This window comes from Siniperca chuatsi, linkage group LG10, assembly GCF_020085105.1.
Source record: "Siniperca chuatsi isolate FFG_IHB_CAS linkage group LG10, ASM2008510v1, whole genome shotgun sequence".
NCBI lineage: Eukaryota > Metazoa > Chordata > Actinopteri > Centrarchiformes > Sinipercidae > Siniperca > Siniperca chuatsi.
In genome coordinates, this window is record NC_058051.1 from 15,956,751 (window position 1) to 15,973,736 (window position 16,986).

Sequence of the window (16,986 nt, forward strand, 5' to 3'; positions counted from 1 at the left end):
CAAACTGTGGTCATACAGTATGTAAGCAGATTGTGCATTATTGTGGCCCTGGGTCTCGTGCCAAGAATACCCCAGAGTATTCAGTTTTTTGTTTTTTTTCCCCAAGTGAACACTATAGCACCTGATTTCATTTAGTAGCCTGTGAATAACCAGTGCAGAGGGACTAATCAGTGAAAACAGCTGGTGTTTGATTGGACTGAAAACCTTGTGGAGTTCAAGAGGCAGCATGAAAGAGAGACTCAAAAAGGTTTTCACTCATCTCACTTGCACAATTGCACACTGATGCTTCAAACTGAATGTGTCAGTGAAATGATGGGTGTGAGAGCGAGCAGTAGAGCGCTCTGTGTGTGTGTGTGTGTGTGTGTGTGTGTGTGTGTGTGTGTGTGTGTGTGTGTGTGTGTGTGTGTGTGTGTGTGTGTGTGTGTGTGTGTGTGTGTGTGTGTGTGAGAGTGAGTGAGCGAGTGAGAGTCAGAGATGACTTCCACTCCACCCACATCTATCCGTGTCCAATGTGAGGGGGAGGTGAAACAGTTGAGAGCTTACTGTGCTATTAACTCGCATTATTTAGTTGCCTCAGTCTGGAGAAGAGACTAGTCAAGACTGCTCCTCACCAGGTAGGACTTCTTATTTTTTTGTGTGATGCATTAAAGTTTTATTGATATTTATTTATTTATTTTTCAGTTACTGACCTGTCTAAACAAAAACCGAACAGTTGGCCAGTTTAGGTCTAATAAACATGTTTTTGTGCTGCAAAGTAAGTACTGTTATGAAAGATCATTCTGCTTGATTATTTCAGTTATGTTATTGTTGGCTACAGACATAGCCCTCAGGCCATTAACGTTTCATAGCTCAGACAGCGTCTGCGTTTGTACTTGTGAAACTCACAGAATCACCACAATAGCAACTGAAAAACCAGTTGCAGTGAGGTTAAGACTAGCTTTAATAAAATATTGCTGCATATTGTGATGACAGGAGGTGATGATTCAGTGCTGATCACATAAAGAAAGAATGAAAGGGCTAATGGAAAATGGTGACATAGGCTGGAAAAATGAGACATTCTCCTTTCTACGGGGAGTTTTGGGTTTGCTGTAATGCAGCAGACTCATTTTAGCAGGTCAGTTGGTAAACGTCTCAGCTGAAGAGAATGCTGATGACTGATGTTTGGCCTTTGAAAAAAGGGGAAGTTGAAGGGGGAAAGAGAGCGAATGTGTGTGGTGGTTGTGTATAAAGGGTTATCATCCAGCAAGAGAACATGCTACTCTTCCCCTTTCTGATGTGCACTAAAATTTCACCCTTGTAAGTGATATCTTGCAGACATCAGTGGCTAAGTTGTTAATTCTCTATTCCTTAGAGGCCCTAAATGACATGTCATGCATTGAGATGCTCCAGTCATGCTCTCTTCTGCACCTTGTCATCCATATTCTGCTGAGAACAGGCTAGATATTATATAGCTGTGTTAGTTTCTGTCATACAACTTGATAAAAATGCGAAGAAACCAAAGTTTCTCAGATTGTTTTTCAGTGATAACTGTTCATTTTATCCTGTCTAAAGCTTAGTCACAGTCAGATAAACTTGCCTAATTTCTTAGCCTCAACTGGAATATACTTCTGTATAAAGCTTCTCAGTCCTCCAGTTGGGAGGATATATAGAAAGATTAAGCAAAAAGCAGCTGGAGGTGCTGTTTCATTCTTCAAACCAAAGAATAGTCTTTCAGTGTATCAGTGAACTTGAGTATCATTGGTAAAACCACAAAACCACTGTAGTCTTCGGAACAAACGCGCCTTGTGGATCACCCTATCTTTAGGGCAGCAAAGATGTTGCTAGAGCTCTTTTTGCACCTCTTGCAGTTCTGCAGCATGACCAGTGCAGCAGGCAGTACATGCCAACTGGTTTTCTAGTTATCTGCCATTCAGCAGAGTGTGACCAGTTTCAAGAGATGTGTTAAAGTAAGCTGAAAATGCTCTTTTCGCTCTTTCCGTGGCAGGAGGAAGTTAGCATGGTCTGTGGAGGGGGGGTATTTCAGCAGTAAGAGTGTGAAAGTTTGTAGAGCGGCATGCTTGGCTGCAGCAGTGGATCATGGGTTTTCATTTTTTTTTTTTTTTTTTTTTTTTTTTTTTTTTTTTTTTTTTAAACCAGACTTTGTCCAGCAAAGAAGATCAGAATACCTTGCATGCACATAAGGGACACTATAATTCTGCAAGAGGTGAAAGGAACAGGGCAGCTGATATTTCATACTACATAGTGAGATGATGATGATGATGATGATGATGATGATGATGATGATGATGATGATAATAATAATAATAATAATAATAATAATAATAATAATTAATAATAATAATCACTTCCTTTATCCAGAATCCCACCCAGTTGGAGCAACAATGACTTCCCATGTGAAACTCCGAAAGGAGAGGGTTGGTATGGTGGACTACGACACACAAATAAAAGGTAAAAAAATTACTGCACCATGCTAACAAACACTCCCTCTTTATCACATCTCATCTTTACTGTGATCAACATGTCTTCTTTCTGTTGAGGGGGGGAAAAAAACCTTGTAAAATCCGTTTCTCACCCACAGCAAGACCTTTTAAGAATGAGTCATATATTCCTGTATATGGGTTTGTTTTCTCTTTGCCTTGTCTGTCATTATTTCTCCCCTTCAGAGGTACGTTGCCAGCTTGTAGACCAGCTGAAGGTGTTGGACTTGCAACTTGAGCAGAAGAGCCAGCAGCTGCAGGACCTGACAGACTATCTGCGACGACGGGGTGAGATTGAAAGCGAGTACGCCCGCTCCCTTGAAAAACTCGCTGAAAAGTTCACTTCCAGGATCAAGAGGTAAAGCCAGTCCTGCCTTTGACAGCGCACATAATCTACTAACTAGCAGTTCATTTGAGGACACTGTTGTGAAGCAGTCCTGCTTGTATCTTACACATTTTTTGTTCCTGCGTCGTCATTCCTTTCCATATGCTCAGGAAGGAGCCCAGTAGTCACTCAGTGTCCCAGGTTTGGCTGGCTCTGTTGTCCCAGACCCGCCAAGAAAGTAGAGACCACAATAGGCTGAGTGAGAGCTGCAGCACCTCCCTCATCCAGCCCCTCACACACTGCCTGGAGTACACACAACGCCTTGCCAAGAAGGTATTGATATGAGCACTGGCTCCCATCAAACACAAACATAGTCTTTCATTACACCTTTGGGACAAGTCTGTACCTGTATTGTGCAATTTACCTGACTCTAGCATTGCTGCCACTTTCCTTTTCTGATCTTCACCCCTGTATTTCTCTTTAACTCTTGGCATTAAAAAACATTTTGTGGCTCACTGTGTTCCTTCCGTGCTATGCTATCTTCCTTTGTGGTATTTTGTCTTTACGTTGTGTTTCCAGAGTAAAGATATCTGTACTCAGCTACAAGATGGACTACTCAAAGTTACCACAGAGCTGCAGACTGTAAGTAAGAAATTAACCACCCAAAACATTTTCAGTTTCCAAAACAAACCAAGGAAAGCATTGCTGTTATGTGTCTGTGTGCAGGCATGGCGGACATACTACCAGTACCACTCAGACTATGTGAGTGCAGAGGGGAAGCTGAAGGAGGCTGAGAAACAGGAGGAAAAGCAGAAGCAGAGTGCTGCTAAGAAACTGGAGAGGTTGATAGAAAAAGTAAATAAATACCCTTTTATGTAGTATTGTGTGCATATATGTCTATTTCACCTCTTACTGGTAATTGTTTGTGTGCCATAGAGACAAGTTAAGGTCCAAGACATCTACCTGAAGTGCAGCAAAGCCCGAAACGAATACCTCCTAAACTTGGCTGCAGCCAATGTCTCCATGAATAAGTACTACCTCCAAGACATCTCCACTCTCATAAACGTGAGTGCATCAGTTCACACCTGCTTGTCTGCTGTCTTTTCCTTTGAACATAAACAAACACTAAATATTACTCAAGGCTATGATCCCCCACTTCTGGGGCCATTCAGACCATATTGACCAATCGGTAATGAGATGCATCAGTTTTTTTTGTTTTGTTTTTTAAGTTCTGGCTTATTACCTACTACGATGCCCCGTTGGGCCTGTTATCAAAACATTGGAACATGGTGTGATATTAGATGTCAGAGATATCGCTCAAAATATCATCTTTGAGGAAGTCATCATGAGCTCATAGCACAAATTAAATAGGTGATATTGTCTGAAATTTCATTGTCTCCCTAAGTGTGCAGATGCAGGGTACCACCTCTCTTTGGGCCGGGTGATGCAGGCCTACCTGTCCAGTCGGTGGCAGACCCAGCAGAACCTGAGCACGGGGCTGCAGCAGCTCCAAGACACCGTGTCCAGACTGGATCAGAGCCAGGACAGAGACACCCTCCTGAGGGACCACTATAACACCTTCTGTATGCCCCTTCGCTTCCCCTTTCAGCCCCATGATGGTGACCAGGTCTGTATTTTGTGTGTGTATTCAGTGGATTATTCAGCTGTTTTGCATCAACTATAGACTCACTCTCGTGTCTGTCAGGTTTCCGAGGTCAGTGCAGAGTGTGAGATGAGATGCGAGCTGGAGACCAGATTCAAACAAATACAAACCAGATTGAAAGCAGTCACCCAGGAAACAGAGGAGGTAGAATACATTACACAACCCATAACACCTCATGACCTTTTTGTAGTCTACTGAATCCACCAGTGTTATTTACCTCACCACATCTCAGTGGCACTGTTTATACACAGTTCATGCAAGGCTGTAAATAAAATTATTTTCTTGCTTTCTTAACCACATGTTATTGTAAATGGAAAGTGTCCTGAGCTCAAGCAAAGATGTGAAGGCAAGTTTGTAAACATGTGAGGGGGGGAAACAACAACAACAACAACAACAAAAAAATATCAAACTTAATTTGTGTGTTGACTTGAAAGTTTTCTATAGAAATGAATCAAACTTTGGCCGGTGTTCCTTCAGGTCAGTAAATGGCAGGAATGTGACCAATTCAAGATTGACCATGCCCATCATATTTATCCCCCTGTTTGTATTATTCATATGCGCTCAAACTGTTATTCTGGCCTTTCCAACAGGCACTTGAATGCAACATAATTACAATTACATTGTCAGTTCACCTCAGACTCTCATATTTTGCACACCATCACCATAATGGTAATTTGTACCAGTGTCAGAGCATTGTCAAAATTCAAGAATAAGTCCAAATCATCAAAGTTCTTACCTGATTTTAATATAAGCACTCCCATCAACTTAATCTGTTTCATCATCTTAATTACTGTCATTGAAATGAATGTAATTAAATGCATTAAAAGCATAATATTCCATTGTTATCTCTGCCACTGTCATACAGGCTAGTAAGAGCATGTCAGCATCCCAGTCTTCCCTGCTGGAGAGCATCTGTGATGATGACCTGGAGCTCGGCAGTGGTTCATCTCAGGATGGCAGCACCGAGAACCTGACAGTCAAGCCCAGTGTGGCCCGCCGCAGGGCCAACATGCAGGAAATTGAAAACCTTTACTTCACCGTGAGTCTGTTTCTAAAGTAATAAACCAGAATAGCACACTGTTTAGGAAGGTGTCAGTGATATACAGTTGGTGTATATGCAGGTTTATTTGGTTTGATTTGTTGTTTTGGTTGACAATGATGATGGCAATGACAAGAACCACAGTGAATGATGGTGAGAGCATGATAATAACCTTAAACCACATCTATTGTTTTACAGAGAGTGAAAGAGTACCTTGTAGACAGCTCTCTGGTATCTAAACTGCAAGCCAAGCATGACCTGCTTAAAGTAGCTGTGGAAAAAGGTATCATTTCTGCATTTCTCAGAGAACAATACCGGGCAAACTGCTGACCCAAAGTGTAATTTGAAAACAGTTGGTGCATTGTGAGGTATTTTACAGTACATTGTTCCCTTTTTTTTTTTTTTAAACCTCAAGGAAATGTATTATATTTCTATTTATTATAATGTATTTCTCATTTCTTCTTACTGGCTAGTTCTCATTTAAGCTCATTCTTTTTCTTCTTGTGCTTTTCTTCCTCCAAGCTGAAGCATCAAATGGACATCAGCCTAGGTATGGATATAAATGCTCATTATGTTTTTGGTGTAATTGTGAACAATGTTGCATACTTTAGAAACTTTGTTACAAGACTTTGTTGTAGAATATATACAAAATGGAGTTGACTGTGTCTTCACATTATGGCATCTGGCTTCTGCAGACAGAATGGAAAGTCTCTGCGTGTCAGGAAGACTCCCTCAAGTGCCAATTTGATGCACAACCACAAACTTTTTAATGGAGACATGCTGTCCTTCATCCAGGTAACTACCATCATGATTACACTATCTCACCATTTCCTCTTTCAGCATTTATGTCTTATGATATATTCAGTCTATTTTGCCTTTTCCAGTACACATCAGTTAGCAGGGATCTATTAGACTTGCTGTTTGGGAAATTCATTGCTAAATTTGTTTTCATTCAGGCATCAGGACAACAGATTCCAATTGTTGTGCAAAGTTGCATTCGCTTTATCAACCTCAATGGTGAGTATTCAAGACTGAAGGAAAAGTAAAACAGCAGCTGCATATTTGCTCTAATGCAAAAATATGTTTAGAATATATTTTGGTTTAAAAACAAATTACATTAAGACTTAAACCCAGATCCCCAGTGGTCATATTAAAAAGCCACTGTGACAGACCGCAATGTCCTCCCGTCCCGCCACTGACCTGACTGGGCAACACTGACATGAATGGGGCTGAAGGCAACCCACAGACTGCACCAATATTTACCGTGATTGTCCCATTTTTCTACAAACACAAACTTATGCAATAAGTATCATTTTAAAGATACTTTAATGGCCTGAACATTCTACACATAGTGGCTTTAAATATATTTTGGAATTGGATCTAGAAGTTCTCAGCTAGTCTAGAGCACTGCGGAATTAACATAATCTGTCTGTCCACCAGGTCTCCACCATGAAGGGATATTTAGAGTGCCAGGGTCTCAGATGGAGGTCAACAGCCTGAGGGATGCATTTGGGCGAGGTGTGTGTGTCCTATTTTTTTATTTTATAGAGTAGCTCCCCCTCACTGTGGAGCATTAATAATGTTAAGCTGTGGGTTTCCCCTGCAGGAGAGGACCCACTGGCTGAGGGGAGATATGACTTGGACTCTGTTGCTGGAGTGCTGAAACTCTACTTCAGAGGTCTGGAGAATCCCCTCTTCCCCATTGACAGCACCAGCCAACTCCTGGAGCATGTCCGTGAGTGTGTGTGTATGTGTTTTGAAATGTCAAATGAGCGTGGCTGAGAGCGTACAGCAGAAGCTTATTTTTCTTTCATCACCTTTTTCTCAGAAATAAAGAACGAGGCAGAGAGAGCAGCTCAGCTCAAAATGGTCATCTCTTCCTACCCTGAGCCTGTCATCGTTGTCATGAGATACCTTTTTGCATTCCTTCATCAGTGAGTATTATAATTCATTGCAGTCGTCATCGTTCAGGATATGTATCGACAAAAAGAATCACATCAAACAATCATTCATAGGAAACCAAAATGTTTTTAAAAATGACCTAATATTTAAACCAATTAACTGATGTCTGATAGAAGTATGCTGGATTTCTTTTTCACATTATGTATATTAGCGCCATATGTACACAACAAACTCATTTCCAGAGGGAGCTTCTAATATTGCTCTTAAGACAGATACAGGAAGGTGACTTAATTTGACATTTTTGCACAAAATAACTGGGCAAAACTGGACTAGTGACTTTTTGTTAAAATTTAGAATAAATTTGTTTTTTCACGAAATGGATACAGCAAAGTGATGACACATTAAATAGTGACTTGACAGATGTTATACAGTGGTGTGCAAAAGTGTTTGCCCCCTTCCTGATTTCTTATTTTTTGCATGTTTGTCACACTTAAATGTTTCAGATCATCAACCAAATTTAAATATTAGTCAAAGATAACACAAGTAAACACAAAGTGCAGTTTTTAAATGAAGGTTATTATTAAGGGAAAACAAACCTACATGGCCCTGTATGAAAAAAGTGATTGCCCCCTAAACCTAATAACTGGTTGGGCCACCCTTAGCAGCAACAACTGCAATCAAGCGTTTGCAATAACTTGCAATGAGTCTTTCCTCCTGTGGAGGAATTTTGGCCCACTCATCTTTGCAGAATTGAAGAAGAACAAAATGAAGACTTTAAAGTGGCCTAGTCAAAGTCCTGACCTGAATCCTATTGAGATGCTGTGGTATGACCTTTTTTTAAAAAGTCAGTTCATGCTCGAAACCCCTCCAATGTGGCAGAATTACAACAATTCTGCCTTTTGTGTTTATTTGTTATCTTTGACTAATATTTAAATTTGTTTGATCTGAAACATTTAAGTGTGACAAACATGCAAAAAAAAAAGAAATCAGGAAGGAGGCAAATACTTTTGCACACCACTGTAGATGGGGACAGAGAAAAACACACAAATGGACAAAAGGTTTACACACAAAACATTGTGTACATACATTGCAACAAAACAAACATACAAACCAACTGAATATAGTTTAAATATATTTTACGTGCCTCTCAACTTTTCATTTTTGCCCCTCTCCCCTGTGTTTCTCTGCTCCCTGCCTCCAGTGTGTCTCAGTACAGTGACGAGAACATGATGCAGCCTTACAACCTGGCTGTGTGTTTTGGCCCCAGTCTGGTAAGAGGAACTCACGATGATGATGTCGTCACCCTGCAGCCTCAGATCAACGCCCTGGTGAATAACATCATCCTCCAGCATGAAAGCATCTTCCCCAACCAGAGCGAAGTACAAGGACCGGTATATGAGAAATGCATGACACTGGAACAGGATGACTGGTAAGAGAAAAGATGTTCGTACACAACGCATACACATTACATGAGTACAATATGGTGGAATGATTATCTGAGGGTGTTTTCTTCACAGTGAGCCTATCATTGAAGATGGAGATGTAGAAGCAGAGTACACACATAGCAAAGATGGTATGTTTATGTGCTTATCTTAGGTTATCACTTCTCAAAGGCTTTTGAGCAGAATAAAAGAATGTATTAATGTGATGTGCTACAGAGTTGGAAAGAGGATCCTCAGTTGACAACATCACCAGCTTGTCTGCAGCAGCAACACAGAAAAAAGTAGAACGTCCCAGAGCCAACAGCAGCGGTTCAATTGACCAAAGGTTGAAAGCTGGACCAGCAGGGGGAGGCACTGCTTCAGGTGGAAAGTTAATGCTCCAGATTCCTATTGGGCCACACTGCAGGCCACGACGGGTCCAATCGCCTGGCAATGTGCACAGAGAGTGAGTACCACTGAATGTTGCAGCAACTGTCTTGTTATGTTTGTGTGAGATATGAATATTCAGTGTTTTGTGACCTTGTTTTCTGCATACAGCTCGCAACACTCATCTTCTGAGGATATTCTCGTTCAAGTAGACAAGGTCTGTCGTGTTTCTCATTTGGTATTTTATTACTATGTGACAAGGCACCCTTTTTATTAAGGGTTTGTAAGTTATAACTAATGGCTTTAAGAAGGGTTAATCATTTTACACTGCTTTATTAATAAAAATATTTTTAGTAAGTCATCTGCAACTACAAATGTTAAGTAATTAAAGTTTGATTAAAATTAATCAAGTCTGCAGTTGTAAATGTTCTAAGTTAACAAGTTGCCAATAAACAGATTTTGGTCCAGATGTTCTGCAGCACTTTTCTAGAGGGTAAGTGGTTAAAACCATCCTTTTCTGGAGAGATTTTCTTGATGAGCTAAAAAGATGAATTAAGTTTTATACTGTAGGAGGATAACACCAGCCAAAGATTTTTTTTCACAACCTGGCAATCAAAAAGTAGTTTAATGGCTCATAACTGATCTATAGAGCATTAGAAAATTATTTATTCACATTCATTAAGTGATTAGTTATAACTTACAAACCCTTTTATAAAGAAAGCGGTACCAAATTACTAATGATTTATTGACAATAGTACATTATGGCATTTATGACAAACATAATCAGAAGCTCTCGAGCAGAAGGGAATGCAGAGAACAAAGACAGTTTTGTCTTTTTCCTCTCTCTCATCACCATTGTTGCTTTCATCTCGCAGGAGGTCTGTCGCCAGATGGACTCAGTCTTCAAGGAGCTCCTCACGCGGCAAGCAGTGAAGGATCCCTCCTCCGCCGCCTCCTCTCCCTCTGCCCAAGCTCCCCAAAGGAAAGGGAGGTGGGATGTACGCAGGAGTAGAGGAGCAGGGCTCTTCAAAGTAGCAGATCCATTAGACTGAGAGTACTGGGGGCTAGGGTGATGTGTTCTGACGGTAGCTTTCAGCACCTCTATTTCTATAGCTGTTATATTCTGTGATCACTGACCCATAGTCATTCACCTGAGGTCCCTGTGATTGGTTTGGGCTTCTTTCCACAGGGTGGCTCCCTACTCAGAAGCTCTTTCATTGATGTTTTGTACAGCAGAATCCTGCTGTGACTGCAGCCCTGCATTACAATGTGGAAACTGTAGATTACTTGTAATGCACAGATGTGATTATGTACAGCTGAATGTGGTTGTGCAACTTATGACTTTTATATCTGCATCTGTGTGGGTGTTGATATTCAACTGTTTCAAGTTTAAGCCAAATTTTCTCAGTGATTTTTAGTCCATTCACGCACATCTACATACAAACACATATACATTATTCATCAGATGTCTGTTTGCCAAAATGAGATGCCGTCACATAGTTAAGAAAACTGTGAATATTGTAGCTGTAAGGAATTTGTATATATTAATTTGTAACTTGGTTCACACTTTGATTTGTCTGTATATTTAGGCTTCATGCCAAATAAATATTTTGTCTACTCTGACTGCTTTTTGTTTTGTTTTTTAATATGAGGACTGGAAAATGTGGGATGTAAAACTTGTATTTCTTTTACTTTAAGCCGTGGTTCTCATGAGTAGGTTTAAAAGTTAAAAGTAGAATAATAAGTATTTAGTTATTTCTTGATTTATGATTTCCATTTATATGAATAGTGAATTAAACCAAAGGCTTTTTAGAAATGGCTTTATTATGGTAACAGAATTATAAAAAGAGAGTCAAACCACAGATTGCATCACAAAAACAATAAAAAGCAAATATCATAGTGCCAAGATTAGCTTTTAATATAATTATCAAGACCAATCAATAAGTCTTTAAAACATAAGGATGTAAAACATTCAGTGGTGGAAGAAGTATTGAGGTCATTCAAAAGTAGCCATGTAACAATACTCCATCACAAGTAAAAGCCCTGCATTCAAAAATCTTACTTAAATACAAGTACAGAGGTATTACCTTATTGCAAAATGTTCTTAAAAATATAATAGACAAGTTGAAATACTCGTTAGTCAGCAGAATTCCTCCTGTCTCTGTAATTCATATTCATATTGTCATTTTTACTGATGCTTACATTTATAATACACATTCCAATGTTGCAGCTGGTTGGGCAGTGTGTTATTTTATGAGACGACCATGTCTTGATCAGGTGTGGTATTTGATTCGGATGACGTGTCGACCATGGTGTCGGCAGATCCATTTCCCAAAATGCACTGCGGCGCAGGAGCCCACGTCATTCCTGCGCAGCCGCAGAGGTGTTACAGCAGTGAGCTGAGGTGGACTTCTTCCCTTTGGACGGTGTGAAAGGAGCACTTCAGTTCCGCAGCTGTACCTCAGGAACAACACAAAACCTCCCCGACAACCTCTCAGACACCATGATGATTCGGATAGCCGCCTTCCTCGCTCTGCTGGTGGTCGCCTGCTCGGGTAAGTCAGCGGGGAACCGGTGAGAGAGATCTGCCGGGGTTAATTAGCCCGTAATGCTAACTTTAACCAGTCTTAGCTAGTAGCTAGTTCATCAAATCACTGCCATTTGTCTTCTAAATTAGGTGAAATATAAGTATTGGTGATATGTGTATCAATTGTTAATACTGTGCAGATGATGCATTGGTGTCCAAGATTTTAGCTAACCTCAGCTCTGCACTCTGGTGACAGGAGAGAGCTGCACAAACCCAGCGATCACTCCGTCGGCCTACACCACCTCTGACGCCGTCATCTCCTCCGAGTCTGTCTTCATCGTCGAACTCAGCTTGGCCTGTGCCAACGGAGCACAGGTAACAGTCCACCTCCAACACAAACAGATAGTTTGATTATATATTGGTGTTATCGAGCGATTGACTCACTGATGATCATTTCTGTCCTCTCCAGAGTGTGACTCTGTATGCTGATGTCAACGGAAGACAGTTCCCTGTGACTAGAGGCCAGGATGTTGGCAAGTACCAGGTATGTTAGTAGCTTCATGTTCATATGAACTGATCACACAAGATAATGACACTGAAGAAGGTTGATCATAATGAGTTGAGCATTGAGTGTTGTCTAATTGCAAATCTCAATTATTCAATTATTAGTTCAATTATTTTTATTAAATACCCTGAACCTCTTACACTTAACTACAAAACACACCCAGAGAATTGTCTTCAGATAAAGTAATTCATAGTTGATTATTAGTCATAGGATGTCTTTGACCAATTGGTTCGTTCATCTAACTTAAAACTGAAGTTAAACTTAAGTCATATAGCAAAAAAGGTTTATTGTCCAAAGATGGACAATCTCTTAAAATCTAGAGCTTATCAAAGAACAAAATTATTGTAATGTCAGAGATGTTACTGTCATTTTCAACTGACGACAATAGTGTCATCCAAAAATATTTGCCACTTTCTAAAACTGACAATCTGACAAGCCTAGCACTTCACACAGTGACTTGCCAGTTGTGCAGAGGTGTGAAAGTAGGCAGGATTTGAACCTCTCTCTCAAGCTCGCTTTTTCATGTCACTTTTTGCCTGTGCAAATGAGTGCAACACTGTGAATGGCTCTGAGGAGAGACTGTCCACAAGTGTGCAGTGTTAGCTCTATTTGAACGATTCATCACATCTCACCCCGCTCTATTACGGTAGGCTTTTCTCCTAGCCTTTGAGTGTGGCCATTCAGAACAGCTATAAACACTTTTGCCTTCCAACAGTTCATACAAACTCAGTTCATTTTGAGCATTCCTTGGCCTTAACCCATTCCTCAGCAGCCCATAAACACACTACACAGCCTCTCGGAAAGGAGTGAAGGCTTTTAATTTAGACACTCCTGAAAAATAAATTTCAGCCATTTGTCAACGTGTGACTTATTCCCTTAGGTGTCCTGGAGTCTTCCTCACAAACAGGCCAGCTCTGGAACATATCAGGTCAAATTCTTCGATGAGGAGTCCTACAGTTCCCTGCGCAAGGTTAGTGTTTGATGCGTAGTTGATAAGCTCATAGTTTACTGCCAGTGAGCTCCACTTGTATTGCATTGTGCTGCCTTTTTAAGGAAATACTGTTTAATTTGAATTATATGTGTGAATCTCCTTTGTTCCAGGCCCAGAGAAACAATGAAGATGTAAATGCCATTGAGCCTCTCTTCTCTGTCAACATTGACCACAGGGTGAGTCTCTTATAGACCCTTAAATTGAACATGTGAATGCAGTCACATTCATGATTCCATTAGCCTTGTAAAAATTAGTAAACACTGTTGAATTAAAGCTGCTCTAATCAGTATTTTTACTTTACATGGAATCACATGACTACTTGTGTGTGAAAGGTCTCGCTTGAAGTGATGAACCCACAGAATTATCACCCGACTCAGCAGTTCCCCTCAGCTTTACAGAGCTTAGTTTAGAGTATCTCTAGTAGAGTAGAGTAGTATAGTAGTATCTCCTGGAAGTGTAAATAGCCGATTGTTTGCTAACACGTTTGCTATATCAACTTAAAAGGTGATAATAGGTCAGTGCTGTGTTGACAGCATTTTTTCGCTGCCCTCAAGAATCCAAAAAAAATAATATTGCAAGCAGTATATTCCTCAGAGTCTAAAGAAAAAATTGCCCTGCAAGGCTTTTTTTTCTTTTCTTTTTTTTTGACAATTTGGGAAAATATTTTGTTATTGCTCATTAAGAAATGTACATGTAAGAAATTAATATCCTCCACAGTGTCGTTCTTTTGTAATTAATTTTATTGTTCAAAAAAGGTAGGATGGATCCATTAATAGCATCATACTTAAAAAATGACTGATTAGTCATAGTGTACTTTGTGGTATGAGGTCCAATCTGAGCATTCACCCATGTTGCTTGCTTTCAGCCTCAGAGTATGCCTAGAAGCAGGTGAAATGGGAATGTGTAGTTGGTCATCATTTGTTTGCTTCTCTTCCTCTGTAAACCTGTGATGAGCTTTTTTTATTTCTCTTTAAAGGGTGCGTGGAACGGCCCGTGGGTGTCTACTGAGGTGGTGGCTGCCCTCATTGGTATCCTGGTCTACTACATGGCCTTCAGTGCTAAGAGCACCATCCAAGCATAAATTAATTCACAATCACTTTTTAACCACTGGATCATTAAAGACTGAATTCTGGTGGAGCTCGACCAATGATCCATCATCCAGTGTTGTGGCAAGCCAGTAGGATTTTGCTATTTGGCCTGCTTTGGGACGAGGAGCAAGAGTAGCAGTCTTTGTATTTTGTTTTATTCAGACTGTGTCTGTATGCCATCAGTCTTATCAATTTACAGATAAATTTTGTCAGAAGTTTGTCTTGTCAATATGGATGGAATTTTGTAATTTTTTGATAAGACCAAACAATAAACCTGGACCACATAAATAAACAAAAGAAATATAGATCATGTACTGTATTCAATCCTACTTAAAAGATGTTAAAACATCCACACCAGATTATCCTTTGTCCTTCTATGTGGATATGTTGGCCAGACTGGGACTTGTACGGATGTGCTGAAAACTACCAGAGAGAGGTCAAGACCTCTGCATATGAAATGTCAATAATGTGACTGCACTGGCTGGCCTGAACAGGCCTAGTGTATTTGTCTCTTCCAGTAAAATGAATAAATTGCTTGTTTTTCTTCCAGTGGGGTGTGTTGCTTAATGTGATAGTCCAGTGACAGATCGCCTCTTCTATAAATTCCTTTTTCTCCAAGACAGTCTGGAAGGCTCATGGTCTGTTGTTCTATAGCAGCATATGTCAACTATGAAGTGTTTTTTTTATTTTTTTTTTATTGCCAGTGGTAAGTTGGCGAAGTCTGGATGATTCAACATTCCGTGACCTCATCTAGATGGTTATAAGCAGATTTAGCTTTCAGACTAATTGCTAGAGGGAAAGATGGTTGTACAGATATTCTTAAGAGCTACAGTTTCTGTCCTCCACTCAATATCTGATTTGATAAACAGTTTCTAAGAGTTTCCATAAAGAAAGATTTATACCTTCTGTACTGATGGAAAATGATTACTGCTATAAAGTATTTGATTCGTATGAGAATTATTTTTGTTCTCATTTTAAAAGTCTTACCCCAAGTACTCATTTTATAGGATTTATAGTAGTTAACAAAACAATGAAGAATAACCCTGTTGCTGTAAGTATGTTCAGCTTGGAGGTTTTGGCTGAACTCTTAGTGGACATGAGGGCTATTTTTGTCTGCAGAGGAGACACCACTGTCCCACTGGCATTCCTAGATAGTCAAGGAGAGGTACGTGCTTGAGCAGAGCAGCACACCAGCAGCCGATGTCCTTCTCCTGATTTCTGTCAATGTACACCAACAGTTAACATGGTATAGGTGTTAAAAAAGTAAACAGGCACTGGAACTACTTGTGTTAACTTTCTGACTTGCTGTAGTGCAGTGCCACCAGTTGAACACACTGTGGCAGCTCTGTACTGCTTTTTAAAGCCTCTGTTAGATTGAAAGTGACTGAGGCTGTGACTATTACCTCATTGACCAATTACATGTGATTTTTACTGGTTCAGTATCAGCTTTTGCTAATGTAATGCAACACACTGCATAATGCACTTTGGGCCCCTGTTCTGTTTTTCATCCACTTCACTCTAGTTTGTCACATTTATAGGTACTTGGAGCAATCTCGTGCTTATGTGATCTAGTTTGTTAAATTTAAACTTAGCATGTCTATTTCTGTAGTTGGCCCGAATCAGTGTTTGCGCACACTGTACAGCACATAGAGTGCTGCTTTTTCGTCTACAAGAACAGCATGACTGCAACTTCTCACTGACTCCCACGAGATTGATGTAAACTTTGTGTATTGGTAACATGATCTGCACACATAAACACTGCACAGTGTACAGAGTACACAAGAAGTTTCTCATGTCTGCTTTTCTCTAGCGTTGTCAGCACACAAACACACAAACGCTCTTATGTTGTAAGCACATCTCAGTTTTTGTCTTCTGTCACCTTGGCAAAGAGACAATAGAGACATCACAATGTTGTTCATTCAGAGAAGACGTGAGCTGGAGTGAATCCAGACTCTCCCTCATGGAGTCACCTATTAGGCTGTGGGAAGTGGGGGATGGCTGGATGGAGGGATATAAATGGAAATGGAATGAACAAACAAACAGGCAAAGAAGGCCACTGAGTTGATGCTGACACAAGACCCTTCCTTCTCTTTGTTGTGTGATGGAGGTTAAAGTGCATAAGTCCATCCCACACATCAGTGCAGATAATTGCGGATGTAGAATGAAATATTTTGACATTGTTGTTGTTGGTCAGAATGAATGCACAGGAAGTCTCAATTAATTCTTTCAATGGCGAATTGTTTATCTGTTGATTTTTTTCAGATACTCATTTATATAAACAAACAAATCACGTTTATTTTTATATAATTACATAGCACATGGTTTTAATCTTGATTTACCAATTAAAAGCACCATGTCACTTTGATTTTAGAGGTATACATGTGCTTAGTATTTTAAGTTTATCATTATTATTATTTGATACAACAAAACATTTTTACTGAGAAATAGGAGTGTAGAGGAATCTGGGTGTGTGTGTGTGCTGTGAGGCAGAGAAAAGCTGCTTTGACAGAGCTGTGTAAAACACCAACTCCGGGGGCAGACACTGATTGGCTCAGTGAGAATCAGCAATGTGGAAAGTGGCGTCGCACAAGCGATTCTCAC

The 16,986-nt window shown here is 40.1% G+C and overlaps 2 protein-coding genes across 3 annotated transcripts; both read left to right on the top strand.

The window, feature by feature from the left end:
* Nucleotides 1–141: 141 nt before the first annotated feature.
* On the top strand, nt 142–10,837 carry LOC122883093 (rho GTPase-activating protein 4-like). Of its 2 annotated transcripts, none has more exons than XM_044211280.1 (23): nt 142–247; nt 569–614; nt 2,359–2,448; nt 2,664–2,835; nt 2,973–3,135; nt 3,382–3,444; nt 3,529–3,657; nt 3,739–3,867; nt 4,208–4,429; nt 4,508–4,609; nt 5,331–5,504; nt 5,703–5,787; nt 6,027–6,054; nt 6,200–6,299; nt 6,461–6,521; nt 6,945–7,022; nt 7,111–7,239; nt 7,333–7,438; nt 8,608–8,835; nt 8,924–8,979; nt 9,065–9,293; nt 9,386–9,431; nt 10,090–10,837. In XM_044211280.1, exons 1-23 carry the CDS (start codon nt 227–229, stop codon nt 10,264–10,266), a joined length of 2,634 nt encoding a protein of 877 aa, XP_044067215.1. In that variant the 5' UTR covers nt 142–226; the 3' UTR covers nt 10,267–10,837. The 2 variants fall into 2 exon arrangements, with proteins under 2 accessions (XP_044067215.1, XP_044067214.1); XM_044211279.1 differs by lacking the exons at nt 142–247; nt 569–614 and adding exons at nt 722–754; nt 2,137–2,203.
* A 744-nt stretch (nt 10,838–11,581) lies between these two features.
* ssr4 (signal sequence receptor, delta) lies at nt 11,582–14,934 on the top strand. The gene is made up of 6 exons (XM_044211018.1): nt 11,582–11,769; nt 11,998–12,116; nt 12,211–12,285; nt 13,187–13,276; nt 13,408–13,473; nt 14,274–14,934. Exons 1-6 carry the CDS (start codon nt 11,718–11,720, stop codon nt 14,376–14,378), a joined length of 507 nt encoding a protein of 168 aa, XP_044066953.1. The 5' UTR covers nt 11,582–11,717; the 3' UTR covers nt 14,379–14,934.
* The last annotated feature ends 2,052 nt before the right edge of the window (nt 14,935–16,986 follow it).